The sequence below is a fragment of the Salvelinus fontinalis genome, chromosome 9, assembly GCF_029448725.1.
Source record: "Salvelinus fontinalis isolate EN_2023a chromosome 9, ASM2944872v1, whole genome shotgun sequence".
NCBI classification, from domain to species: domain Eukaryota; kingdom Metazoa; phylum Chordata; class Actinopteri; order Salmoniformes; family Salmonidae; genus Salvelinus; species Salvelinus fontinalis.
The window spans coordinates 53,728,921-53,756,687 of record NC_074673.1 but is presented as its reverse complement, the minus strand read 5'-3'; the positions used below and the strand labels follow the sequence as shown (position 1 = coordinate 53,756,687).

The 27,767-nt window shown below is 43.2% G+C and overlaps 1 protein-coding gene across 1 annotated transcript; it reads left to right on the top strand.

Annotated features, from left to right (window-relative positions):
* The first annotated feature begins 1,569 nt into the window (after positions 1 to 1,569).
* Positions 1,570 to 27,041, top strand: snupn (snurportin 1). The gene is made up of 9 exons (XM_055934908.1): positions 1,570 to 1,675; positions 12,566 to 12,736; positions 17,638 to 17,821; positions 18,118 to 18,222; positions 23,926 to 24,022; positions 24,421 to 24,518; positions 24,694 to 24,771; positions 25,086 to 25,166; positions 25,544 to 27,041. The coding sequence occupies exons 2-9, from the start codon at positions 12,579 to 12,581 to the stop codon at positions 25,895 to 25,897; spliced, it is 1,155 nt and encodes a 384-aa protein (XP_055790883.1). The 5' UTR covers positions 1,570 to 1,675; positions 12,566 to 12,578; the 3' UTR covers positions 25,898 to 27,041.
* Positions 27,042 to 27,767: the final 726 nt, after the last annotated feature.

Here is a 27,767-nt window from a genome sequence, read left to right as displayed (position 1 = left end):
AATTGAGTATGTGTAAACTTCTGACCCACTGGGAATGTGATGAAAGAAATAAATGCTGAAATAAATCATTCTCTCTACTATTATTCTGACATTTCACATTCTTAAAATAATGTGGTGATCCTAATTAACTTAAGACAGGGGATGTTTACTAGGATTAAATGTCAGGAATTGTGAAAAACTGAGTTGAAATGTATATGGGTAACGTGTTTGTAAACTTCCGACTTCAACTGTACATTTATAGAGCTGTTAAGGTCATCAATGGATTATGGAAGTATAGCATATGGATCAGCAGCTCAGACATCTTTTAAAAAGCTAGATGTAATCCAGGCCCAAGTCCTATGAATATGTCGTGGAGCACTCAGGACCTCCCTGGTGGCAGCGATGCAGGTAGAGTTGGGAGAGATGCCGCTAAATTTAAGAAGACAACAGCTAGCCATGACATATTGGGTAAATCTACAAGGACATAAGTTTACACATCCTACAAAAATGGTGCTCCTAGAGTGCTGGGAGCATGAACAAAATCTGAATACATGCTTTGGGTGGATAGACAATTGCACGGTGAGAGAGATGTTTTTTGGGGGGAGGGAGTTTATTCCCTCTGTGGTTCTTCCTGATATCCCACCTTGGTGTCTTCCTCAACTAGTGTTAGATCTAGGGTTGCTTGAGAGGTTAAGAGATGTTGGGGAAGTAGTAGATTCAGTTGTAAGTTAACATTTAAGGACACAATACTATGCTTTCTTGAATATATTCACAGATGGAGCTAAGGACCCTATAACAGGGAGGACAGAAGCAGCTTTTAGTGTTCCTGAGTTTAAGGTGGCAGTGATGAAAAGAGCAACGGATCATTTATCTGTTCACACAATGGTGTTGTTGGTCATACTATTGGCTGCAGAGTGGGTGGAGGAGGTTGAGGCCAGACAGGGTAGTCATCTGCTCTGACTCCTGTGCAGCACTGATGAGCTTAAATTCATGTGTGTCTCAGAGCAGACAGGATGTATTGTACAAGGTTTTGCAGTGTTTGTATATGGCGAAACAGCTGGAGAATTTGTGATGTTCCCTCTGGATACCAGCTCATGTGGGAGTAGAGGGGAATGAGGAAATGGATATTATTGCCAAGCAGGCTCTTAAACATCATGATGTTGAGACGGAATTGTCGATCAGTAAAGCAAAAACCAAGGGATTAATAAGAACAGTGGTTAAAAATAAGTGGCAAGAGTTGTGGAACAGGGAGAGTAAGGGAAGACATCTGTATAACATCCAAGAAAAGGTGGTGGCAGGGAGGTCCTCAGGCCGAGAGGGAAGGGAGGAAAGTGTAGACACACAAGGCTGAGACTGGGACACACAAGGCTAAATAGTACATTGAAAGTGGTGGGCAAACATCTGACTGGGTGTTGTGATCATTGTCAGGAGGCAGTGGAACATGTTCTATTTCAGTGCCAGAAATATGTGAGAGAAGGGGATCGATTGTTATTAGACTGTCACTGGTCTACACTCCAGTCCAGTTGGTGGCGGTAATGCACCTTAAAGTTGGTTGCCAACCGCCATATAAAACTCACAGAAGAAGAAAGGCCCTGAAACAACACACGACTCCGGGAGGTATTTTGCTTGGCCAACAAAAAATCTGCTGGTAGGAGAAACGTGACATCTCAGCCCGCCTGCCTCGTTCTTCGTCAAGGTAGTTTAAAATCTGGCTAGCTAGCTAACCACTTAGCTAGTCTGTTTATTTATTTTAACAACAGATCGCACAAATGTGAAGAGTTTAAATGCAGGGCAACCAGCCAGCTAAAAGTATTTGAATGAATGCTGCGGTGGATGTAGCTAGCTACAACAGGTAGTTAGCTGCTAATGCGTATCCATTTGGTCCAACTTGCTGTTTCTTGTCAAGTTGATACAATGTGACACAGACTGACACCCTCCCAGTTGTTACATTTTACATCACCCAGTCGTCGCGCAATAAATTGTGACATGCAGTGAGCAACGTTACAGAACATAGAAGTAACGTTGTTAACAAACTTATCCAGGACATAAATAATTCCTATGGCATCCCGGTTCCTACGTCTAACGCTAGCTAGCTCAGCCACAAAGTCAACATTGGCTATATCGTAATGGAAAAAAAATACTTTTGGGCCTTTAATAAAATTTTAGGGTTAGTCATAAAGTTAACATTGTGGTTAAAGTTTGTTTTAACATTTTAAGAAGATAAATTGTAGAAATAGGCAGGGTTTATTAATGGTTGAGCGCAGTGGCGCAGTTAGGCTAAACCAAGAGAGCTAAGGCACCTTTACATGTCGCCGTGTCAAACTTGTTTTTCGGGTAGTCAAATTCTCAATGAAAAATCTCTGCATGCAGAGCAATGTGTGTTCTTAGCTTATTTTTGCATTTGCTTGTCTACATTATTCTCCGGGGAAGCAACAGTGGTTAAAAATAAGTGGCAAGAGTTGTGGAACAGGGGAGAGTAAGGGAAGACATCTGTATAACATCCAGCAAAAGGTGGGGGCAGGAAGGTCCTCAGGCCGAGAGAGACGGGAGGACAGTGTAGTCACACAAGGCTAAATAGTACATTGAAAGTGGTGGGGAAACGTCCGATTGGGCTCCAGAGTTGCACAGCGGTCTAAGGCACTGCATCTCAGTGCACTCAGCAGGCAATATTAACCAGGTGAAATTGTCACTTTTCTTGCGTTCATTGCACGCTGAGTCAATGTATATGCAACAGTTTGGGCTGCCTAATTTGCCAGAATTTTACGTAATTATGACATAACATTGAAGGTTGTGCAATGTAACAGCAATATTTAGATTTATGGATGCCACCCGTTAGATAAAATAGGGACGTTCCTTATTTCACTGAAAGAATACAGGTCTTGTTTTCGAGATGATAGTTTCCAGATTCTACCATATTAATGACCTAAGGCTCGTATTTCTGTGTGTTATGTTATAACTAAGTCTATAATTTGATAGAGCAGTCTGAATGAGCGGTGGTAGGCAGCAGCAGGCTCATAAGCATTCATTCAAACAGCACTTTCGTGCGTTTTTCCAGCAGCTCTTCGTTGTGCTTCAAGCATTGCACTGTTTATGACTTCAAGCCTATCAACTCCCGAGATTAGGCTGGTGTAACTGATGTGCGTGCTAATAGTGTTTTAAACGTCACTCGCTCTGAGACTTGGAGTAGTTGTTCCCCTTGCTTTGCATGGGTAACGCTGCTTCGAGGGTGGCTGTTGTTGATGTGTTCCTGGTTCGAGCCCAGGTAGGAGCGAGGAGAGGGACGGAATCTATACTGTTACACTGGCAATACTAAAGTGCCTATAAGAACATCCAATAGTCAAAGGTTAATGAAATACAAATGGTATAGAGAGAAATAGTCCTATAATTCCTATAATAACTACAACCTAAAACTTCCTACCTGGGAATATTGAAGACTCATGTCAAAAGGAACCACCAGCTTTCATATGTTCTGAGCAAGGAACTTAAAAGTTAGCTTTCTTACATGGCACATTTTACTTTCTTCTCCGACTTTGTTTTTGCATTATTTAAACCAAATTGAACATTTCATTATTTATTTGAGGCTAAATTGATTTTATTGATCTATTATATTAAAATAAGTGTTCATTCACTATTGTTGTGATAGGCATTATTACAAATAAATGTTAAAAAATCGTCCGATTAATTGTTATCGGCTTTTTTTGGTCCTCCAATAATCGGTATTGGCGTTGAAAAATCATAATCGGTCGACCTCTATAATCAACCTATTTCTTTCACTTACTTTCACTTAGCTAGCTAACTATATATCTAGGTGTCATCTAAAATAACCCTAATTTATATGATAGTTCTTATTTGATTAATGGTGGTCGGACACATATATGTGAAGCTAGCCACAATAAGGACTAGCCACATTAGTGGACTTTGAGGCTAGCCTTCAAAATAAGTGTGGCCTAATTCTACTATTTGTATTCATTTGCATCACTGTCAATGACATACTTTTATTTTGAAGGCAAACCGCAAATTCCACTATTGTGCCCAATCCTTATTGTGGCAAGCTTCACAACCCGGTCCTGTCGAGGCTCACTAGCCAGATTAAGCTAGCTGGCTGCTTATAACGTTAGCTTTGGGCAACAGGGTTAAGTAGCTGGTTAGCTATTTATTTTCATGAACTGAAGTTCAATTTCAATAGGCGAACAACAAGTGGCAATCTAGCTAATACTTAGAAGTATTCCTAAATCATTGCTAAGAGTAATGAAAATGACTACAGTTTTTATCGGTCATTGTTTTCAGGCTGGTTGTATTGGTGCTAGCTAGGTAGCAAGCTAATGCTAGCTACCCCAGAAGTTGTGGTCAAACAAATTATGCTTTATTAGCAATTATGTATTGTAAACACATCGTTCGTGGCCGGTGTTTGCTTGTTTACTGACTTTTTTGTACAGCTTTGACAGTGCTACTGTATCGTTTTGGACACGCAAAGACCCAAACGGCGTTCCATATTATGTATGTTGTGAAGCTCATAGCAGTGACGCTAATACTGTGTAACTCCGGTAGGGTAACTTTGGAAAAATAGTGCACTTGGTAGTGTTAACCGGTGTTCGACCAGTCGGCGGAAGCCAACATCACCCACGACAGAACGGTTGATTGTCTTGGCTTTAAAGGATTTCGCCTTTGAGTTGTCTCGCTGAAATGTTGTTAATCTTTCAAATCCTTGCTTGACTTGTTGAATGCTCGATCCACATAGCAGACATTGAGTGCTGTGTTGCATGTGGCGTCATGTGCATACCTATATAATGTAGGTACGTCAGCTTTGACTTCTGGTTTGCACATCTACGTTAAACTAGACATGTAACAACACATCCGCCACACTGATCCTCAACTCAGGGGGGGGGGCCTCAGGGGTGCGTGCTCAGTCCCCTCCTGTACTTCCTGTTTGCTCATGACTGCATGGCCAGGCATGATTCCAACACCATCATCAAGTTTGCCGATGACACAACAGTGGTAGGCCTGATCACAGGCAACGATGAGACAGCTTATAGGGAGGAGGTCAGATACCTGGCTGTGTGGTGCCAGGACAACAACCTCTCCCTCAACGTGATCAAGACACAGGCAATGATTATGAACTACAGGAAAAGGAGGACCAAGCATGTACCCCTTCACATCGATGGGGCTGTAGGTTGAGAGCTTCACGTTCCTTGGTGTCCACATCACCAACAAACTATCATGGTCCAAACATACCAAGACAGTCATGAAGAGGGCACGACAAATCCTATTTCCCCTCAGGAGACTGAAAAGATTTGGCATGGGTCTTCAGATCCTCAAAAGGCTCTACAGCTGCACCATCGAGAGCATCCTGACTGATTGCATCACTGCCTGGTATGGCAACTGCTCGGCCTCCGAACGTAAGGCGCAACAGTGGGTAGTGTGTATGGCCCAGTACATCACTGTGGCCCATCTTCCTGACATCCAGGACCTCTATACCAGGCTGTGTCAAAGGAAGGCCCTAAAGATGGTCAAATACTCCAGCCACCCTAGTCATAGACTGTTCTCTCTGCTGCCGCATGGCAAGCAGTATTGGAGTGACAAGTCTTGGTCCAAAAGGCAGCAGCTTCTACCCCCCCAAGTCATAAGACTCTTGAACAGCTAATCAAATGGCTACCCAGACCCCTCTTTTACGTGGCTGCTACTCTGTGTATTATCTATGCAGTCATTTTAACTCTACCTACATGTACATATTACTTAAATTAACTAACTGGTGCCCCCGTACATTGACTCTGTACTGGTACCTCCTGTATATAGTCCCGCTATTGTTATTTTACTGCTGCTGTTTTATTTACTTTTATTTTCTATTTGTTTTTTTGTTTTTTTACTTAACCAACAATGTAGTTTTAGAATAAAAAAGTGTTAAGGGCTTGTAAGTAAGCATTTCACTGTAAGGTCTACTACACCTGTTGTATTTGGCGCATGTGGCAAATAAAGTTTGATTTGATAAAAAAGGCACAGCACAGCACACCAACATCAAAACCTCATTCCAATTGTAAAGAATTGTGGAGGGAGCCTCATGGTTTGGGGCTGCTTTGCTGCCTCAAGGCCAGGACAGCTTTCTATCAGATGGAAAAATAAATTCCCAAGTCAATCAAGACAATTGCAGGAGAATGTAAGGCTATCTGTCCGCCAATTGAATCCCAACAGAAGTTGGGTGATGCAACAGCACAATGACCCAAAACACAGTAAATCAACAACAGAATGACTTCGACAGAATAAAAAACGAGATCTGGAGTGGCCCAGTCAGAGTCCTGACCTCAACCCGATTGAGACGCTGTGGCATGACCTCGAGCGATTCACACCAGACATCCCAAGAATATTACTGAAACTGTTTTGCGAAAATTCCTCCTGACCGTTGTGCAGGTCCGATCCGCAACTACAGAAAACGTTTGGTTGAGGTTATTGCTGCCAAAGGAGGGTCAACCAGTTATTAAATCCAAGGGTTCACATACTTTCCCCACCCTGCACTGTGAATGTTTACCTTGTGTGTTCAATAGACATGAAAATGGTTTATTAGTTTAAGCAGACTTTTTGTCTATTGTTGTGACTTCTTTGCAGAAATCCAGGTAATTCCAAAGGATTCACATAGTTTTTCTTGCCACTGTAACTGTTCACCCAATTCTTAACCCTGTCCCTGCATCCAGTGGCTTGAGGGAGGTCTGTCGAATGCTCAGTCTGCTATGCGTGCATCTGTTCGCCCAACGACCTTGGTAAAGATCCAGCATGCTCAACCAATAACTGCTGATGACACTATGCCGATTAGCTTGGATAGCCTCTCTGACTTTAAATCTCATATGGGGCTGTTGCACTTAAATATGTGGAGTATTATTTAAAAACCTTTATACGATAGACATTTGGGTATGAGATACTAACTCTGAAATTGGTCTCTCTGAAACGTGGTTAAATGAATTTAGTTCAGGTTATGCCATTGAACTAAATGGTTAGAACATTTTTAGGTGCGACAGGTAAAGAAAGGTGGTGGAGTGGCCATTCATGTTACATTTAAATTTTGTGGTGACTCAATCTCTTAAAGCTGAAATATGTAAGTCTTTGGTCGACTCAAACCAAATGTACATAGAAATATTATAGATCTGTCATTCTCATTGAAAGCGAGTTTAAGAAGCGCTAGATCTGTTCTGTGTGCACCATTTCTATGCTTACCGTTAAGTTTTGTGTTTGTTACTTTCAGTGTTGTAAGCCAGCTTCAACCAGCTGAAAATACAATATTTTGGTTATGGGAAAATATATTTCAGAGGTTTAATGGTACAATGATTCTCTACACCCCTTAAACTCAACTCTGGACATTTTTATGCCAGTTCCACTGCATTGTTCCCCTCTAATCAGGGACTGCTTTAAACCTGGGACACTAGGTGTGTGCAGTTAATTATTAGGTAGAACAGAAAATCAGCAGGCTCCGGGTCGTGGGGTAAGAGATGAGTACCGCTGCTTTACACTATAGTTGCTTGTTTTGTTACAATCTGAAATTAGGTGAACTATTTGAATTTTATCAACCAGGAAATGGCAGAGCCATTTCTGCATAGTGCATATTTTTGATATTTCTGTTACGAAGCAATTTGAGCATTTGTTTACTGGAAGTACATTTATTTGTTGCGGTGTCTATCTCCCTCCTGCCATGGTGGATGAAGTTTAGAACTTTATCTGATATACTAGTCCCTTTAATGGTTTCTTAACTGGTCATTCTGGGTGATTTTCAAATATTGATTAGTTATCCCCAGCCTCAGATCATTTAAAGAGTACCTGTATTGATTTGAACTTAAAAGGATACTTCAGGATTTGGCAATTAAGCCCTTTGTCTACTTCCCTAGAGTCCGATGAACTTGTGGATACTATTTGCATGTCTCTGTGTCCAGTATGAAGGAAGTTGGAGATAGTTTCGAGAGCCAATGCTAACTAGCGTTAGCACAATTTAATGGACCTCTATGGGTATCTGCTAGCAGAAACAATGTTTTTAATAAAATCAATTATTGTAGTAGCAAGCTAGGCTAATCCGCGCGCAAGATTAGAGTAGGCCTAATAAAATAAAATAAACCGGAAGAATCCGTTGACTCTACTGAACTGCCACCGTAGGCCTTTACAGCACAGCTGTTGGTAAGGAAGCACACAAAGTTTTGGATTAGAAAGAGAGCAGGCCGGGGCTCAGGCTTAGAATATCCATGATGTATTTATTGGAGTTATTGACCTCACAATAAGCCAGATTTGAGTAACTTACATTGTGGTGCTGAAACTTGAAGCAGCAGCTGCGTCACAATCAATTGGAAATGGACAATTATGCCCAAGTCGAGTGGGCATAATTAATTTCAGCCATCTATAGTTTAATTAGACTTAACTAACAAGGGCTTTGTTGGAGCTTATTTTCCCCTATTTAAGAAATAAGAGGTAGGCCTACCTGTTTGACAGACAAAATTAGGCTATATGGTGCTATAGACAAGATGGTGCCGACAGACATGGCAGCTCTGCTTCTAGCTCTTTGCAGTGTATATATCTATTTTTTGTGTTATTTCTTACGTTATTAGCCCAGAATGTTTAGTGTTATTACATACAGCTGGAATTAACTTTTGGATATCAGAGTGGCGGTAACTCACCAGCATTACGACCAGAAATACGACTTTCCCGAATTGGATCCTTTGTTCTTACCCCCCAGGGCAATTGAACTTATCCCAGAGGCTGCTCCAAGACGCTGCCGCCAGAGAAGAGGTATTCGGAATGGACTTCTAGTCCGACTAAGGTGTGCTCACCATCCACCGCTTCCGAGTATATGACTCGCTAATGTTCAGTCTCTGGAAAATAAAGTAGATGAGCTCAGGGCGAGGATCTCCTTCCAGAGAGACATCAGGGACTGTAACATACTCTGTTTCACAGAATCATGACTCCCTCCGGATATACTGTCCCCGTCCATACAGCCATCTGGGTTCTCAGTACATTGCACAGACAGGAAAAAGAACTCAGTATATACATATGAAGAATGAAGGTGGGGGTGTATGTTTCATGATTAACTACTCATGGTGTGATTGTGATAACATACAGAAACTCAAGTCCTTTTGTTTACCCGACCTAGAATACCTCACAATCAAATGCCGACCGTATTACCTCCCAAGAGAATTCTCTTCAGTTATAGTCACAGCCGTGTATATTCCCCCTCAAGCCGATACCACAATGTCCCTCAAGCTACACTGGACTTTGTGCATACTGGAAACCACATCCTGAGGCCACATTTATTGTAGTTGGGGATTTTAACAAAGCATATTTGAGGAAAACCCCAGCAAAGTTCTATTAACACATTGACTGTAGTACTTGCGCTGCTAAAACGCTTGATTACTGCTACTCCCCCTTCCGTGATGTCTACAAGGCCCTCCCTATGGCAAATCAGATCACGACTCCATTTTGCTCCTCCCTTCCTATAGGCAGAAACTCAAACAGGAAGTACCCGTGCTAAGGTCTACTCAACGCTGGTCTGACCAATTGGAATCCATGCTCCAAGATTGTTTTGATCACGTGGACTGGTATATGTTCCGGGTAGCCTCCTAAGAATAACATTGACGTATACATGGACATGGTGACTGAGTTCATCGGGAAGTGTATAGGCAATGTTGTTACCACTGTGACTATTAAAACATACCCAAACCGGAAACCGTGGATAGATGGCAGCATTCGCGCAAAACTGAAAGTGCGAACCACTGCATTTAACCATGGCAAGGTGACTGGGAGTAGTTGTTGAATACAAACAGTGTAGTTATTCCCTATGTCAGGCAATCAATCAAACAAGGAAAGCGTCAGTATAGAGACAAAGTGGAGTTTGCAATTCAACGGCTCAGACATGTGGCAGGGTCTACAGATAATCGCAGATTACAAAGGGAAATCCAGCCACGTCGCAGACATTTTAAGTGAGTTAACCCTCGCAAGGCTGCCAGCCCAGACGGCATCCCTAGCCGCGTCCTCAGAGCATGTGCAGACCAGCTGGCTGGAGTGTTTATGGACATATTCAATCTCTCCCTATCCCAGTCTGCTGTCCCCACATGCTTCAAGATGTCCACCATTGTTCCTGTACCCAAGAAAGCAAATGTAACAGACCTCAAAGACTATCGCCCCGTAGCACTCACTTCTGTCATCATGAAGTGCTTTGAGAGGCTAGTTAAGGATCTTATCACCTCTACCTTACCTGACACCCTAGGCCCACTTCAATTTGCTTACCACCCCAATAGATCCACAGAATGCAATCAGCATTGCACTGCACACTGCCCTATCCCATCTGGACAAGAGGAATACCTATGTAAGAATGCTATTCATTAACTATAGCTCAGCCTTCAGTGCCATAGTACCCTCCAAGCTCATCATTAAACTTGGGGCCTTGGGTCTGAACCCTGCGCTGTGCAATTGGGTCCTGGACTTCCTGGCAGGCCGCCCCCAGGTGGTGAAGGTAGGAAACAACACATCCACTTCGCTGATCCTCAACACGGGCCCCACAAGTGTGCCTGCTCAGCCGCCTCCTGTACTCCCTGTTCACCCATGATTGCGTGGCAACGCAGGCCTCCAACTCAATCATCAAGTTTGCAAACGACACAACGGTGGGTGGCCTGATTACCAACAATGATGAGACAGCCTACAGGGAGGAGGTGAGGGCCCTGGCGGAGTGGTGCCAGGAAAATAACCTCTCTCAATGTCAACAAAACAAAAGAGCTGATCTTGAACTTCAGGAAACAGCAGAGGGAGCACACCCCTATCCACATCGGCGGGACCGCTGTTGAGAAGGTGAAAAGCTTCAAGTTCCTCGACGTACACATCACTGACAATCTGAAATGGTCTACCCACACAGACAGTGTGGTGTAGTAGACACAACAGCGCCTCTTCAACATCAGAGGGCTGAAGAAATTGGCTTTGCCCCTAAGACCCTCACAGACTTCTACAGATGCACAATTGAGCATCCTGTCGGGCTGTATCACCGCCTGGTGCAGCAACTGCACAGCCCGCAAACGCAGGGCTCTCCAGGGGGGGGGTGCGGTCTGCCCGACACATCACCGGGGGCACACTGCCTGCCCTCCAGGACCCCTCCAGGACATCTACAGCACCCGACGTCACAGGAAGGCCATAAAGATCAAGGACATCAACCACCCGAGCCTCTTTCTGTTCCCCCCACTACCATCCAGAAGGCCAGGTCAGTACAGGTGAATGAAAGCTGGGACCGAGAGACTGAAGAACAGCTTCTATCTCAAGGCCATTTCACTGTTAAATGGTCATCACTAGCCCGTTACCACCCGGTTACTCAACCCTCCATCTTAGAGGCTGCTGCCATATATACATAGACATAGAATCACTGGTCACTTTAATAATGTTTACGTACTGCTTTACTAATTTCATATGTATATACTGTATTCTATTCTACTGTATTTTAGTCAATGCCACTCCAACATTGCTTGTCCTAAAATGTTATATATTTTTTAATTCCATTCTTTTACTTTATATTTGTGTGTATTGTTGTGAATTGTTAGATACTACTGCATTGTTGGAGCTAGGAACACAAGCATTTCGCTACACTGACAATAAAATGTGCTAAATATGTGTATGTGACCAATAAAATTTGATTTGATATCCATAGATTTGTCAGTCAATTCCTCCACCCACCATGCACTCTTCCAATAGCCTACCTCCATGTCAGTGAAGGGCTGTTAAGTTAAAACTTGAATGGAGAGGGTATGCCATGGATTATTCTTTAAATTCTTCAAGCTTTGTTAAATTGGTTGTTGATCATTGCTAGACAGCCATTTTCAAGTCTTGTCATAGATTTTCAAGCAGATTTAAGTCAAAACTTTAACTAGGCAACTCAGGAACGTTCAATGTCGTCTTGGTAAGTAACTCATGTGTTTTACGTTATAGTCCAGCTGAAAGGTGAATTTGTCTTCCAGTGTCTGTTGGAAAGTAGACAAACGGTTTTCTCCTAGGTTTTTGGATGTGCTTAGCTCTGTTCCGTTTATCCCCCCCCCCCCCCCCAAAAAAAACTCCCTAATCCTTGCCGATGACAAACATACCCATGATGCAGCCACAACCATCAAATTTTGAACAAGGCAGAAGAGTAGGCTCGGTGCGCATGAATTGCTCGTTCGGTGCAGCAGACTGCAGGGGTGTAGTGTTGCCAGGGTGTCCTATTAGCCACGGTGTGTGTTTCATTGACCTCTTTACTGCATCTATCCTTATTGTAAGGCTCCAAACGTTGCACCCCCACTGACTTCATATAGCATATAATTGATTGACTTCCACAGAGAGCTTGTATTATATGTGCAAATAGTTTGTGATGGGAAGAGGTACATGACACATGCCAAATTGCCTGGGGTGGTGACACTATATGCACTATAGCAAATTAGCTAACGATTTTGGCATATTGATCAGTCAACTTGCATTATCATCCAGTTTGAGTTTGGTAGCTCTGTTGTCAGCTCTCATATTGCGCTCTAGTAGAAGTGGCTCCTTGATATAGCAAGGGTTAGCTGAGCTCACCATACACCTCCCTAACTCATGCCTTTGTGTGTATTTCCAGGCTCACCACCACCATGGATGACCTCACCCAAGCTCTCTCGGCCAGCTTCGCCGTCTCGAAGGAGGCCAACAGCACAGCGGCCCCCCACCCACGGATGGCCCAGTACAAGACCAAGTTCAGCGTTTTGGAGCAAAGCGAGCGACGGCGGCGCTTTCTAGATCTGCAGAAAACGTTAGTTCCCTAACCAATTACAGGCCAAGTCCATACACAACTTGGCCTACTAGCCCCTAACCCCTAGGAACTTCATATGGTTGTGGGCAGCTCCATCCTGCCCTCTAATAGGCTATGTGGTTTTCAACGGATGGCTTATTGCTAGCTGCTAATGAATATATCTGAAGCCCTGTAGCTGTAAGCCTGCATCCATATCAGACTCATTACATAAGGTCAGACAGTTTAAAGGTCATTTATATCTGGACGAGTCGGAAAAGGTAGCCCTTACCTGGACACTGATAAGCTTCTAAATTGGAATGCATTGGCTGTACAGTAACATGCTATACATGACATCAGAGCTCAGTCTCCGCTTCACAAATCTGTATGGGTTTTGACTGACAGCCGTTCTAAATTTGAGCTCCGCACACGACAAGATGTTGCCCCCATCCCTCCAGCTAATTGAGCAACTTCTGCAAATGTTTTGTTTAGGGATGCACCGATATTATATTTTTGGTTGATACCGATATGAGATTTTCCTTGCCAAATAAAATGATACCGATAACTGATTTTTAGACATTTTAGTGGCCTTTTAAGCATTCTAGTACAGTTAAATAGTTGAAACACACACACACTGACCAAAAAGTTGTTTTGTTGGCATTTACGTATGTCCCCATTAGCAGTAAAACATAATCCAAACCTATTTCTTTCACTTACTTGCTGTGCTGTTTCGTTGTTCTTTGATCAGTCTCAACCAGGATTTCATCATACATGTCAAGCAGTGAAGTTTCAGCTCTGTCTGTCCGTGGCCTCTCTTCCTCGGTGCGCACTGTCACTGTGTCCGTTTCCATCTTGTCCAGCTGTGTCTGTAACATTTCACGTAAACCCTGTTTCTTGTCTGCATCAAAGTAGCGGTCTTTGTACCTAGCATCGAGCATGGTGGCGAGGCTCAGAGAGAATGCCACGAATCGCTTGTTCACAGCCTCTAGTAGAGTACTTTTCCAAGTTAACCCCACGGTCTGTGTTGGTATTTTTGTTGAGCAGACGTTTCAATGCCATTACAGAGGGTATCACGTCTGCTGCAGACACAGTTGAGCTTAGTTCTCGAGTCAGTTGTTTGAATGGAGCTAGGAGTTTTCAAGTTTCACACATGTTCTCAAATGCCATTGAAATGGCAGCAGTGGTATTAGAACCAGCACATTCTTGAGCATGAAATACGACTTTCCTCAGTACGAAATCCTCGTCGACCCACTGTGCTGCCAGACTCCGCATGCTCATGGGGCTGACATCGCAGGTCCAAATGTCAGCCGTGAAGCTAATAGCAGTGACGCCCATAGCAAGAAATACATGGATGTGAGTGTCAACAATACTGTGTAACTCCAGCAGGGCAACATCTGAAAAATGGTGCCTACTTGGTAGTGTGTACTGGTGATCGACCAGTCGGCGAAAGCCAACATTCTCAATGACAGAGAACGGTTGATTGTCAAGGGCAATGAATTCCATTATCTTGGCATTAATGGATTTCGCCTTTGACTTGTCTCGCTGAAATGTCCTTACTCTTTCAAATGACTGCTCGACTTGTTGCCTGCTCGATCCACACAGCAGACATTGTGGGCTAGGTTAGAAATGCCGTGTTGCACGTGTAGCGCTATATTTTTCGTGGTGTCATTACTTTATCTACCTATGTTATATAGGTATGCACGTCAGCTTTGACATCGGTTTTACACATCACCGTTAACCTAGACCTCGGGCCGATGTTGGCATTTTTTAGCTTATATCGGCCGATTCCGATAGGCTTACCAATTTAAAAAAAATAAAATAATAATAATTATATCGTGCATCCCTAATTTTGTTGTCTGGGTGAGGGAAATGCTGAAAATAATGTTTGATGTACAGGTACAAGATGACATGGCGTTATACCCTGGGTTGTTCTGAACAGAATGGTTGTATTGTGAAGAAAAACATTTACTGACCTTGCATCTAAATGCACTCACGACTCCATTCTATGCATACCAAAATGACGATTTACTTCTCTGAATTGCTTAATGGAAGCCTAACACTGTAAGATCGTATTTCATAATTTAGCTAGTAATGTTTGCAATAGAACAAGCGTTCAAATGATGCACACCTGACCCAAATTGATATATGCAGAACCAGTCAAAAGTTTGGACACCTACTCATTCCAGGGTTTTTCTTTATTTAGACTATTTTCTACATTGTAGAATAATAGTGAAGACATCAAAACTATGAAATGACACATGGAATCATGTAGTAACCAAAAAATGTTTTAAAAAATCGGAAGTCATTTTTTTTTTTTTTAGCTTAAAATGTTGATAAACTATTATTTCTACACATTATAAGCACAAATGTACCAAAATGCAAGTAGTAGGAAAACACTGTTCTGATGCGCACCGCACATGCCAGTGGTTTCATATGACAGAGAATCATTTAGAAGGTAGCTCTAAAGATGCATCAACTAGAATGGGTTGCTAATATGGCTATTATTGTGACTTTGGCTGTTGAAAACGTTGATTTAAAAAAAAAGAAGAGAAATGCTGATTTCAATGGCACATGAAGTGTTTATCAAATAATTCCCTCAACATTTCTATGGTCGGATTTTGGCTATGCTACTTTGAAGCAAGGTAAGAAATGCCTCATTAGGTCTATATGAAGTAAAATGACCAGCTTTCAAACTATTTATGGTTTCAAAATGCTGGCTGTGCCTCGAGCTCAGATTGCAAGGTGGTGATGTGCGGTGGGCAACAGGCACTGACCTTTCTCTCTGCTCTTGTGACCATTTGATCTGAACGAGTATGTCGACAGAATCAAGTCCTGACACGTTAATATGAAACATCCTACATTTAAATTTGTGAAATCTGACTGGTGACTACATCTATTATGTAATTAAAAGTCAAGTTTGGATTCATTTTCTGCTGCCTCATGTCAGCATCGGTGTGCACATGAGGCTATAGCCAATGCGCATATCACCTCTACCATGTAGGGCAATTATTTAAGCACATTTAAAGCAACTATTTTCAAATATTATTCCAATGTTGGCCTTTTTAGAGGTACATTTTTTTTTTTGTATTTCTGGCTCAGTTGACAGACCCATTCATCTAGTTCAGTAGGCCCTGTACTCTTATTTGCCTATTAAATAAATCACTGTTATGCACAAAACAATGAACCATCATCATTGTGTGTTCTCCCAGCTTCATGGATTGAAATAGGTGCGTAATTCCAGTCCATATAATAGGCCTACAGTATGCATAGCCGAATCACTGATACAACTCCTACCTCTCAGCTCTGCCCCTTTTTTTGTGCGCCGTCGGGAGCACCATTCGGACTGATATAAATTGCTAGTTGGACGATAGGGTGGGGGCATTACAATAATTTGGGTCCGGGGCTGTTGGAACCGAATCTGTTTATTTATACCTAGCTTAACAAGTCACCCAATTAATACAGTGCATTGCGAAACTATTCAGACACCATGGATTTGTTTACATTTTATTTTGTTACAAAGTGAGATTAAAATGGATTTGTCTTTTTATTTATTTTTTTACAATATCTACAAAATACTCTAACGTCAAAGTGGAAGAAATAGTCTGTCCCCGATACATACAGCATCTGTAACGTCCCTTAGTCAAGTGTTGAATTTCAATCACAGATTCAACTACAAAGACCAGGGAGCTTTTCAAAGCAGTGATTGGCAACAATAACAAATCAGACATTGACTATCCCTTTAAGCATGGTCTAGTTAATAATTATGCTGTGCATTGTATTAAATCACCCAGATACCTCAAAGATAGTCGCTGTTCTGAACTGAGCTGCAGGACAGGAATGAAACTGCTCAGGGATATTACCATAAGGCCATTGGTGAACTCCATGGCTGTGAGGGGACAGAACTGAAGATGGATCAACAACATTGTAGTGACTCTATAATAATGACCTGAATGACAGAGTGAAAAGAAGACAAATCCAAAAAATATTCCAAAACATACATCTTGTATGCAACGGCACTAAAGTAATACTGGGGAAAAAACATGGCAAAGGGATACACGTTTTGGCCTAAATACAAAGTTCTATGTTTGGAGCAAATCCAACACCACATCACTTAGTAACCACCTTATTTTCAAGCTTGGTGGTGCCTGCACTAAGCTAAGGGATTCTGCTACTGGAGCCTGGACTTCCTACGGGCAACTCTGAGGTGGTAAGGGTAGGCAACACATCTGCCACGCTGATCCTCAACACGGGGGCCCCTCACATGACTGCATGGCCAAGCAGGGCTCCAACATTAAGTTTGCTGATGACATAACAGTGGTAGGCCTGATCACCGACAACGATGAAACAGCCTATAGGGAGGAGTTCAGAGACCTGGCCGTGTGGTGCCAGAACAACCTCTCCCTCAACGTGAGCAAGACAAAGGAGCTGATCGTGGACTACAGGAAAAGGAGTACCGAACACACCCCCATTCACATTGACAGGGCTGTAGTGGAGTAGGTTGAGAGCTTCATGTCCCTGGTGTCCACATCACCAACAAACTACTATGGTCCAAACACACCAAGACAGTCATGAAGAGGGCACGACAATGCCTATTCCCCCTCAGGAGATTTGGCATGGGTCCTTAGATCCTCAAAGTTGTACAGCTGCAACATTTGAGATTTGAGGGAGGCAGCAGAATTATGAATCTTTTTTTTTTTTTATGAATTTATTACCACTTTGACATTAGTGTATGTTTTTGACAAAGAAAATACAATGAAAGAAAATTTTAATCCTATTTTGTAACACAAATTCAAGAAATCCAAGGGGTCTGAATACTTTCGTATGGCACTGTATGCAATTTGCCAACGCCACCGGAGAGAAATGGACATCATTACTAATTACGTTTCCATTTCCCCTTGACTTCATGTGTTCTTTCTTGTCTTTAGGAAAAGGCTGAATTATGTCAACCATGCACGCCGTCTGGCTGATGGGGACTGGACAGGGGAAGATAGTGATGAGGAAGCAGTGGTGGTGGACAGAAAGGAGGAGGAACAGCAGAAGGAGAAGGATGCAGAGGATGATGGGATGGAGATTGAGAGGAAGAAGTTGCCAAAGTACTATGCCAACCAGGTCAGAGAGATATTTCTGACAATGCATTATTTTACTGGAAGAGAGCACATGACTTGCCATGGTAGCATTTTCCTTCTGCCAGTATTTATACATCTCATTTGTTTCTGAAATATACACATCCCTTCAAATGAACTGGTTAAAGCAGTTAGGCAGGACAGAAACTGTTTTATGAAACAGTACTGATTTTATGATTAGAAAAGGTATTTTACAGAAAATGAATTGTGTGCTAAACTCTTTAATTCAGTCAAAATAAGTCACAGGAATGTAACTGAACTGAGGCTTCTCTTCCTGTCCAGCTCATGCTGTCAGAGTGGCTAGTGGACGTCCCTCAGGAACTGGATACTGATTGGCTCATGGTGGTCTGTCCCGTGGGGAAGCGCTCTCTCATCGTCGCCTCCAAGGTAAGGACCAATCAGTGGTTTCCTTACGTGTCACATTTGTATTTATTATGGATCTCCATTAGCTGCTGCCAAGACGGCAGAAGCTCCTCTTCCTGGGTTCCAGCAAAATTAAGGCAGTTATACATTTATTTATTTTCTCCCCAATTTCGATCTTTGCAACTCTCCAACGGGCTGGGGAGGCGAAGGTCGAGTTATGCGTCCTCCAAAACATGACCTGCCAACCCACTCTTAACACCTGTCCCCTTAACCCGGAAGCCAGCTGCACCAATGTGTCAGAGGAAACACCTTTCAACTGACAACGAGGTCAGCTTGCAGGAGCCCGGCCCGCCACAAGGATTCGCTAGAGCGCGATGAGCCAAGTAAAGCCGGCCCCTAACCGGGACGCCGCTGGGCCAATTGTGCACCGCCCTATGGGTCAACCGCTGCGCCACTCGTAAAAACATTACAGTACATTTACAACAGATTTCACAACATATTAAGTGTGTGCCGTAAGGTCCTTATTCTACTACCACATATTTACAACACAAAATCCATGTGTGTATAGTGCGTATGTTATTGTGTTTGTATGCATGTGTCTGTGCCTATGTTTGTGTTGCTTCACAGTCCCCGCTGTTCCATAAGGTGTATTTTTGTCTGTTTAAAAAAAAATCTAATTTGACTGTTTCCGTGAGTTACTTGAGTTGAATAGAGTTCCATGTAGTCATGGCTCTATGTAGTACTGAGCGACCCATAGTTTGTTCTGGACTTGGACTGTGAAGAGACGTCTGGTGGAGTATGCATGGGTGTCCGAGCTGTGCGCCAGTAGTTCAAACAGACAGCTCGGTGCATTCAACATGTAAGTACCTCTCACAAAGTAGTGATGAAGTCAGTCTCTTCTCCACTTTGAGCCAGGAGAGATTGACATGCATATTATTAATGTTAGCTCTCTGTGTAAGTCCCTCTTTGTGGCACCTGACCACACAGCTAAACAGTAGTCCAGGGGCAACAAAACTGTAGGACTTGCCTTGACAGTGCTGTTAAGAATGCAGAGCAGCGCTTAATTATGGACAGACTTCTCCCCATCCTAGCTACTGTTGTATCAATATGTTTTGACCAAGACAGTTTACAATCCAGGGTTACTTCAGGCAGGACACCGAATATGTGCCAGGATTCATCCAATGGCATTGAGTAGTGTACCACCTCAGTCACCGGCTTTATCAATAAGTGCATCGACGACGTTGTGCCCACAGTGACCGTACGTACATATTCCAACCTGAAGCCATGGATTACATGCAACATCCGCACCGAGCTAAAGGCTAGAGCTGCCGCTTTAAAGAAGCGGGACAATAATCCGGACGCTTATAAGAAATCCCGCTATGCCCTCAGACGAACCACCAAACAGGCAAAGCATCAATACAGGACTAAGATTGAATACTACTACACCGGCTCTGACGCTCGTCGAATGTGGCAGGGCTTGCAAAATATTACGGACTACAAAGGGAAACCCAGCCGCGAGCTGCCCAGTGACATGATACTACCAGATGAGCTAAATGCCTTTTTATGCTCGCTTCGAGGCAAGCAACACTGATGTGTACTCAGAGCATGCGCGGCTCAACTGGCAAGTGTTTTCACTGACATTCTCAACCTCTCCCTGACCGAGTCTGTAATACCTACATGTTTCAAGCAGACCACCATAGTCCCTCTGCAACTGGATCCTGAACTTCCTGACGGGTTGCCCTCAGGTGGTAAGAGTAGGCAACACACATCTGACACGCTGATCCTCAACACTGGGACCCTTCAGGGGTGTGTGCTTAGTCCCCTCCTGTACTCCCTGTTCACCTACGACTGCGTGGCCAAGCAAGGCTCAAACACCATTTAAGTTTGCTGACGGCATAACAGGTAGGCCTGATCACCGACAACGATGAGACAGCCTATAGGGAGGTCAGAGACCTGGCAGTGTGGTGCCAGGACAACCACCTCTCCCTTCACGTGAGCAAGACAAAGGAGCTGATCGTAGACTACAGAAAAAGGAGGGCTGAACACACCCCCATTCACATCGACGGGGCTGTAGTGGAGTAGATGGAGAGCTTCATGTTCCTTGGTGTCCACATCACCAACAAAACCAACAAACTATCATGGTCCAAGCACACCAAGACAGTTGTGAAGAGGGCACGACAACACCTTTTCCCCTCTCAGGAGAGTGAAAAGATTTGGCATGGGTCCCCAGATCCTCCAAAAGTTCTACAGCTGCACCATTGAGAGCATCCTGACCGGTTGCATCACCACGTGGTATGGCAACTGCTCTGCATCTGACCACAAGGTGCTACAGAGGGTAGTGCGCACGATCCAGTACATCATTGGGGCCAAGCTTCCTGACATCCAGGATTTATATACTTGCCGGTGTCAGAGGAAGGCCCGAAAAATTGTCTTAAGACTCCAGTCACCCAAGTCGTAGACTGTTCTCTCTACTACCGCACGGTAAGCGGTACCGGAGCGCCAAGTCTTGGTCCAAAAGGCTCCTTAACAGCTTCTATACCCTATCCATAAGACTGCTGAACAATTAATCAAATGGACTCCCAGGCTATTTACATTGACCCCCCCCCCCCTCCTTTGTTTTTACACCTGCATGTACATATTAACCTACCTGTACCCCCGCACATTGACTCAGTACCTGTATCCCTTGTATATAGCCTCGCTATTGTTATTTTGTTACTTTTTATTTTTTACTTTAGTTCATTTAGTAAACATTTTCTTAACTATTTCTTGAACTGCATTGTTGGTTAAGGGCTTGTAAGTAAGCATTTCAACAGTTTACACCTGTTGTATTCGGCTCATGTTAAACGAGTCATCCCGCAGTGTCTGTGATAGTACCCTGATGAAGACAGCTTGCCTGTCGAAACGTTGGTAAATTAAATATTTTTGCATCTGAGCTCCTAGAGTGTGCGGCTCTCATTTATTTTTAAGTTTTCTACTCCGCTAGCCAGCACCTCGCCTAAATAGGTGTGCGTTTCTTTTTCTTCTAGAGTATTTGGCTCATGTGACACAACATTTTATTTAGTCTCCTCGACTTGCTCAATTACCACATTATTCATTACACGATTTAGTTAAGGTTTAGGGTTTAGTGAATGATTTGTCCCATGATTTGTCCCATCCCATACAATGCTTTTAGTTTTAGAAATATTTAGGACTAACTTATTCCTTGCCACGCATTCTGAAACTAACTGTAGCTCTTTAAGTGTTGCAGTCATTTCAGTCCCTGTGGTAGCTGACGTGTATAGTCTTGAGTCATCCACATACATAGACACACTGACTTTACTTAAAGCCACTGGCATGTCATTAGTAAAGATTTAAAAAGTAAGAGACCTAGACAGCTGCCCTGGGGAATTCCTGATTCTACCTGGATTTTGTTGGAGAGGCTTCAATTAAAGAATAATCTCGGTCTTCTGTTAGACAGGTAACTCTTTATCCACAATATAGCAGGGGGTGTAAAGCCATAACACATGTTTTCCCAGCAACAGACTATGATCGATAATGTTAAAAGCTGCACTGAAGTCTAACAAAACAGCTCCTACAATCTTTGTGTCATCAATTTCTCTCAGCCAATAATCAGTAATTTGTGTAAGTGCTGTACCTGTTGAATATCCTTCCATATAAACTAAAAGTCATGTTTGTTTACCGTAAAACATTATTGTATCTGGTCAAACACCATTTTTTCCAAAATTTTACAAAGGGTTGGAAACAGGTTGATTACTGGCTCAAATAGCTGACCAAAGGGGGCTTCACTATTCTTAGGTAGGGGAATAACTTATGCTTCCCTCCAGGACGGAGGGCACACACTTACTAGTAGGCTTAAATTGAAGATATGGCAACATCGTCTGCTACTATCCTCAGTAATTTTCCAGCTAAGTTGTCAGACCCCGGCGGCTTGTCATTGTTGGTAGACGACAATTTTTTCACCTCTTCCACACTTTCAGGAATAAAAAATGACGATGCTCGTCTTTCATAATTTGGTCAGATATACTTGGATGTGTAGTGTCAGCGTCTGTTGCACAAGTACAAGCCTGTAATCAAACCCACAAATGCTGATGCTCTAGATACTCAACTAGTCTAAAGTAGGGCAGTTTTATTTATTTTATCAGGACAACAGTTTTCAGCTGTACTAATATAATTGCAAAAGGGTTTTCTAATGATCAATTAGCCTTTTTAAAATGATAAACTTGGATTAGCTAACACAACGTGCCATTGGAACACAGGAGTAATGGTTGCTGATAATGGTACGCCTATGTAGATATTCCATAAAAAATCTGCCGTTTCCAGCTACAATAGTCATTTACAACATTAACAATGTCTACACTGTATTTCTGATCAATTTGATGTTATTTTAAAGGACTTTTTTTGTTGCTTTTTTCAAAAACAAAGACATTTCTAAGTGACCCCAAACTTTTGAACGGTAGTGTATGTAAGAATGCTGTTCATTGACTATAGCTCAGCATTCAACACCTTAGTACCCTCCAAGCTCATCATTTAAGCTCGAGGCCAAGGGTCTGAACCCCGCCATGTGCGACTGGGTCCTGGACTTCCTGACGGGCCGCCCCCCAGGTGGTGAAGGTAGGAAACAACACCTCCACTTCGCTGATCCTCAATGCTGGGGCCTCACAAGGATGCCTGCTCAGCCCCCTCCTTTACACCCTTCTCACCCATGACTGCATGGCCACGCACGCCTCCAACACAACAGTAGTAAGCCTGATCACCAACAATGACGAGACAGCCTATAGGGAGGAGGTGAAGGCCCTGGGAGTGTGGTGCCAGGAAAATAACCTCATCCAACGTCAACAAAACAAAGGAGCTGATCGTTGACTTCAGGAAACAGCAGAGGGAGCACCCCCCATCCACATAGATGGGACCGCAGTGAATGTGGAAAGCTTCAAGTTCCTCGGCGTACACATCACTGACAAACTGAAATGGTCCACACACAAAGTTTGGTGAAGAATGTGCAGCAGTGCCTCTTCAAACTCAGCAGGCTGAAGAAATTTGGCTTGGCACCTAAAACGCTCACAAATGTTTACAGATGCACAATTGAGAGCATCCTGTTGGGCTGTATCACTGGTCCGGTGTACGGCAATTGCAGGGCTCTCCAGAGGGTAGTTCGGTCTGCACAACGCATCACCGGGTGCAAACTACCTGCCCTCCAGGACACCTAGAGCACCCAATGACAACAACCACCCGAGCCACTGCCTGTTCACCCCGCTATCATCCAGAAGGCAAGGTCAATACTGGTGAATCAAAGCTGGGACAGAGTGCCTGTAAAAACAGCTATCTCAAGGCCATCAGACTGTTAAATAGCCATCACTAGCACATTAGAGGCTGCTGCTGTATATACATAGACTTAAAATCACTTGCCACTTTAATAATGGAACACTAGTCACTTTAATGTTTACATATTTTGCATTACTCATCTCAAATGTATGGACTCTATTCTATCCTATTCTACTGTATCTTAGTCTATGCCGCTCTGACATTGCTCGTCCAAATCTTTAAATATTCTTAACTCCATTCCTTTAGATTTGTGTGTATTGTTGTGAAATTGTTAGATATTACTGCACTGTTGGAGCTAAAAACACAAGCATTTCGCTACACCCGCAATAACATCTGCTAAACACGTGTATTTGACTGAAGTAACAATGAAAAAGTTCTCTCACGTCTCTGTTTCCCAAAATTTTGAAGGGGTCCACTGCAGCATACACCAAAAGTGGCTACTGTGTGAACCGCTTCCCTTCTCTGTTGCCTGGAGGGAACAGACACAACTCAGCAATGGGAAAAGGTATGTGGGCCTGATCCCATTTCAATCTGTAGCTTCCAGTTCCTCCACCTCGTCAGGTTTCACAGATTTAACTGGACTGGGTTTGGTTTTGTATGTATTGGCTGGTGCAATCAAATTTTCCCTTTTGAAGATTATTAAAGTACTATCTTTTCTTATCAATATAGTGATGGCTCCAATTAGACCAACGGGCAAAGCAGAGCATCCACCATTATTACTTAACCTATCCAATACTTTCAGATCTGTGAACACCCTGAGGGTTTGGAGCTAGGAGGGGCTAGGAATCAAAATGGAACCCAAAAAAGAGACATCCCATCTATTCTACCACTGTTTTTGCAAACTGCATCCATGCAAAAATATATGACCACACATGGTAGTGCTAATGTTCGGTCTGTGTGCAGATTACACCATCCTGGACTGTATCTACAGTGAGGTGGAGCGGACCTACTTCATCCTGGATGTCATGTGTTGGAGGGGCCATCCAGTGTATGACTGTCCAGTAAGCACACACAGATTGATTAGCAGAGCATTGAAGTTCCAGTGGAATTACAGTACTGGAGTACTAGTGTCTGGGATACAGATGTGCTCTTTTTGCCATGTTGACCAATTCATCTGTCATTTGGGGATTTTAATGACAACTTTGTTGATGATGGTGTTTGTTTTCCCATCAACAGACAGAGTTCCGGTTCTACTGGCTCCAGTCGAAAGTCCAGGAGACGGATGGCATGGCTGACATTGCCAAGAGGAACCCTGTAAGAGCAATACACAATAATAAATATATTGTGTATATAGACCTTTTCAATTTAGTCCAATGAGGATGATTAGAGGCACACAAAAAAGTATATATTTTTTAAAAAAGGACAAAAGATGTCACCTCCTTTTCCATGTTTATTTTGATTTGACCATGACCGCCAACACATGCAGTTTATTTTGGTGTATTAAAATGAAAAAAGTGTAATCGTGAGATTGTGGAAAGATGGTCATATTGTCATTAGATGACCAATTAACTGTGGCCTGTGTGCTGTCTGACAATATAGTGGTTGCTGTTTTTTTTCTCTCTACATAGTTCAAGTTTGTGAGTCTTCAAAGCACTGCCTGCTCAACGGAAGCCATTCAGCAAGCACTTGCAACGGAGTACAACTTCAATGTAAGAGCAACTACAACTGCATATTACTGCAAATGCAGCTATTTAGTCCTATAGTACATCTGTGATTTTACTTGTAGTCTGTAAAAGGGGCAGAACGGTCTGATTCTTCAGTAGAGTGAATCTCCTTTGTTTGCTTCTCGACACTCTTGGGAAAGAATGAAGTGTACTTCATAGAATGAACACACATTGCTAGTCTTGGTTTCCCGGTTCAATGCGCCATCTCTCAACTTATAGCTCCCAATAGAACCTCTCTCAACCTCATTGACTAGAGTCTGTTTTGCTGCTCAGCCCACCACCATTGAGGTGAGACAGCTCTCCAGGGGCATGATGAGGCAGCTGTAACAAGCCCAAACTGAGTGGATTCTGTGTGTCCTCAGGTGGACGGACTTCTGTTTTACCACCGGCAGACCCACTACACCCCCGGCAGCACCCCTCTGGTGGGCTGGCTGCGGCCCTACATGGTGGTCGATATCCTGGGCATGGAGGTCCCGGTGGGGCCCCTCACCACCAAGCCCGAGTATGCCGGCCACCAGCTGGCCCAGATCCGGGAGCACAAGAAGACCTCCGACCATGTCCGGCCAGGGGACCTGAACGGCCGCTACGAGCTGGAGCACCTATCCACCCCCGACCAGGAAAAGGGAGATGGCGATGCCGCCGCCTCGCCCCGCAGCAGACCGCTGAAGGAATCTCGCATGGAGACCTCAGAAGAGCGCGAGTTAGCTAGCCGCTAAAGGCTAACTCAGTTAGCTAGCCGCTAAAGGCTAACTCAGTTAGCTAGCCGCTAAAGGCTAACTCAGTTAGCTAGCCGCTAAAGGCTAACTCAGTTAGCTAGCCGCTAAAGGCTAACTCAGTTAGCTAGCCGCTAAAGGCTAACTCAGTTAGCTAGCCGCTAAAGGCTAACTCAGTTAGCTAGCCGCTAAAGGCTAACTCTGTTAGCTAGCCGCTAAAGGCTAACTCTGCTAGCCGCTAAAGGCTAACTCTGTTAGCTAGCCGCTAAAGGCTAACTCTGTTAGCTAGCCGCTAAAGGCTAACTCTGTTAGCTAGCCGCTAAAGGCTAACTCTGTTAGCTAGCCGCTAAAGGCTAACTCTGTTAGCTAGCCGCTAAAGGCTAACTCTGTTAGCTAGCCGCTAAAGGCTAACTCTGTTAGCTAGCCGCTAAAGGCTAACTCTGTTAGCTAGCCGCTAAAGGCTAACTCTGTTAGCTAGCCGCTAAAGGCTAACTCTGTTAGCTAGCCGCTAAAGGCTAACTCTGTTAGCTAGCCGCTAAAGGCTAACTCTGTTCTGCTAACCAATAATATTGTCATGCTTTGCTGCTCGCCATGCCAGAAAGACAAATTTTTGGACAGTTACATTGCGAGGCATTTAATGAGAGGGAGCTCAATGAATTAGCAAGTTAGTCACTGCTTCATTTGGAGCGCCCTGAGTTCAGGCATCGCTTGGTTCAACAGAGCTGTATCCACATTTTTATTACACTGTGCTAGTTAGTGTAATGCAGTGGATTAGACAATGTAAAATGCAAGGACCCTGTTAAAGAAGCCTGTTTCCCGGACCTAGATTAAACGCATTCCTAGATTAAAAAACACTTTCAATTACATTTTTCCGTTGAGAGACCACTGGGGCTGCGAAACTTACTTTAGTGTTGCCGAAATGAACACTGTTCTCATTTTGCCAGGCCTTGTGAATGGACAACTTTGTCATTGCACTTTCAGAGGTGCAATAAATAACACAGTTAGTAACACAGGTCCTTTAGACCTAAATTGACAGCGTCTGTCGTGGCCAGATGTGTAACAAATGCAAAAATGAAAGTTTATTCATCTGATTCTTCTAAGTGTACGTTTTCTGATGTTTATTAAATTGTTTTACATGACTTTTCAATTTTTGTCCTCAGACTTTTATTCAAGAGGTAAGGATGATTAGGCATTGACCATGGATAGATAAGATGGGAATCATAAAGCTAAATCAAGATGAATTCAGTTATTTTGATTGAAATCTAACATCAACTGCTTAAAAACCTATAGAGCAGGGGTGTCAAACATACAGCCTGTGAATTTTTAGGGGGGGGACGAACTCAATATACTTTAAAACTATGTAGAAATTATAATGGACCTACAGTGCCTTCAGAAAGTATTCACACCCCTTGACTTTTTCCAAATTGTCTTGTACGCCTGAATGAAAAATTTATTAAATTGAGATTTTCTTTTGTCACTAGCCTAAACACAATACCCCATATTGTGTGTAGGCCAGTGTAATTATGTTTTTTGAATTTTGTTATGGCAAGTCTAAATAAGTTCATAAGTAAAATGTGCTTAACAAGTCACATGATAAGTTGCATCTGTGTGCAATAATAGTGTTTAACATGATTTTGAATGACTACCTCATTTCTGTACCGCACACACATAATTATCTGTGAGGACCCTCAGTCGAGCAGTGAATTTCAAACACAGATTTAACCACAAAGAACATGGAGGTTTTCCAATGCCTCGCAAATAAGGGCACCTATTGGTACATGAGTAAAAAGGGCTGTGATAGGAGAAAACTGAGGATGGATCAACAACATTGTAGTTACTCCACAAGACTAAACCTAATTGACAGAGTAAGAAG

Excerpts from the sequence above, each read along its gene's own strand:
- snupn (XM_055934908.1), top strand. The coding sequence starts at position 12,579 with ATGGATGACCTCACCCAAGCTCTCTCGGCCAGCTTCGCCGTCTCGAAG. Across the intron at positions 24,519-24,693 it reads ATCCAGTGTATGACTGTCCA|ACAGAGTTCCGGTTCTACTG; the intron begins GTAAGCACACAC and ends TCCCATCAACAG. Across the intron at positions 25,167-25,543 it reads CAACGGAGTACAACTTCAAT|GTGGACGGACTTCTGTTTTA; the intron begins GTAAGAGCAACT and ends GTGTGTCCTCAG.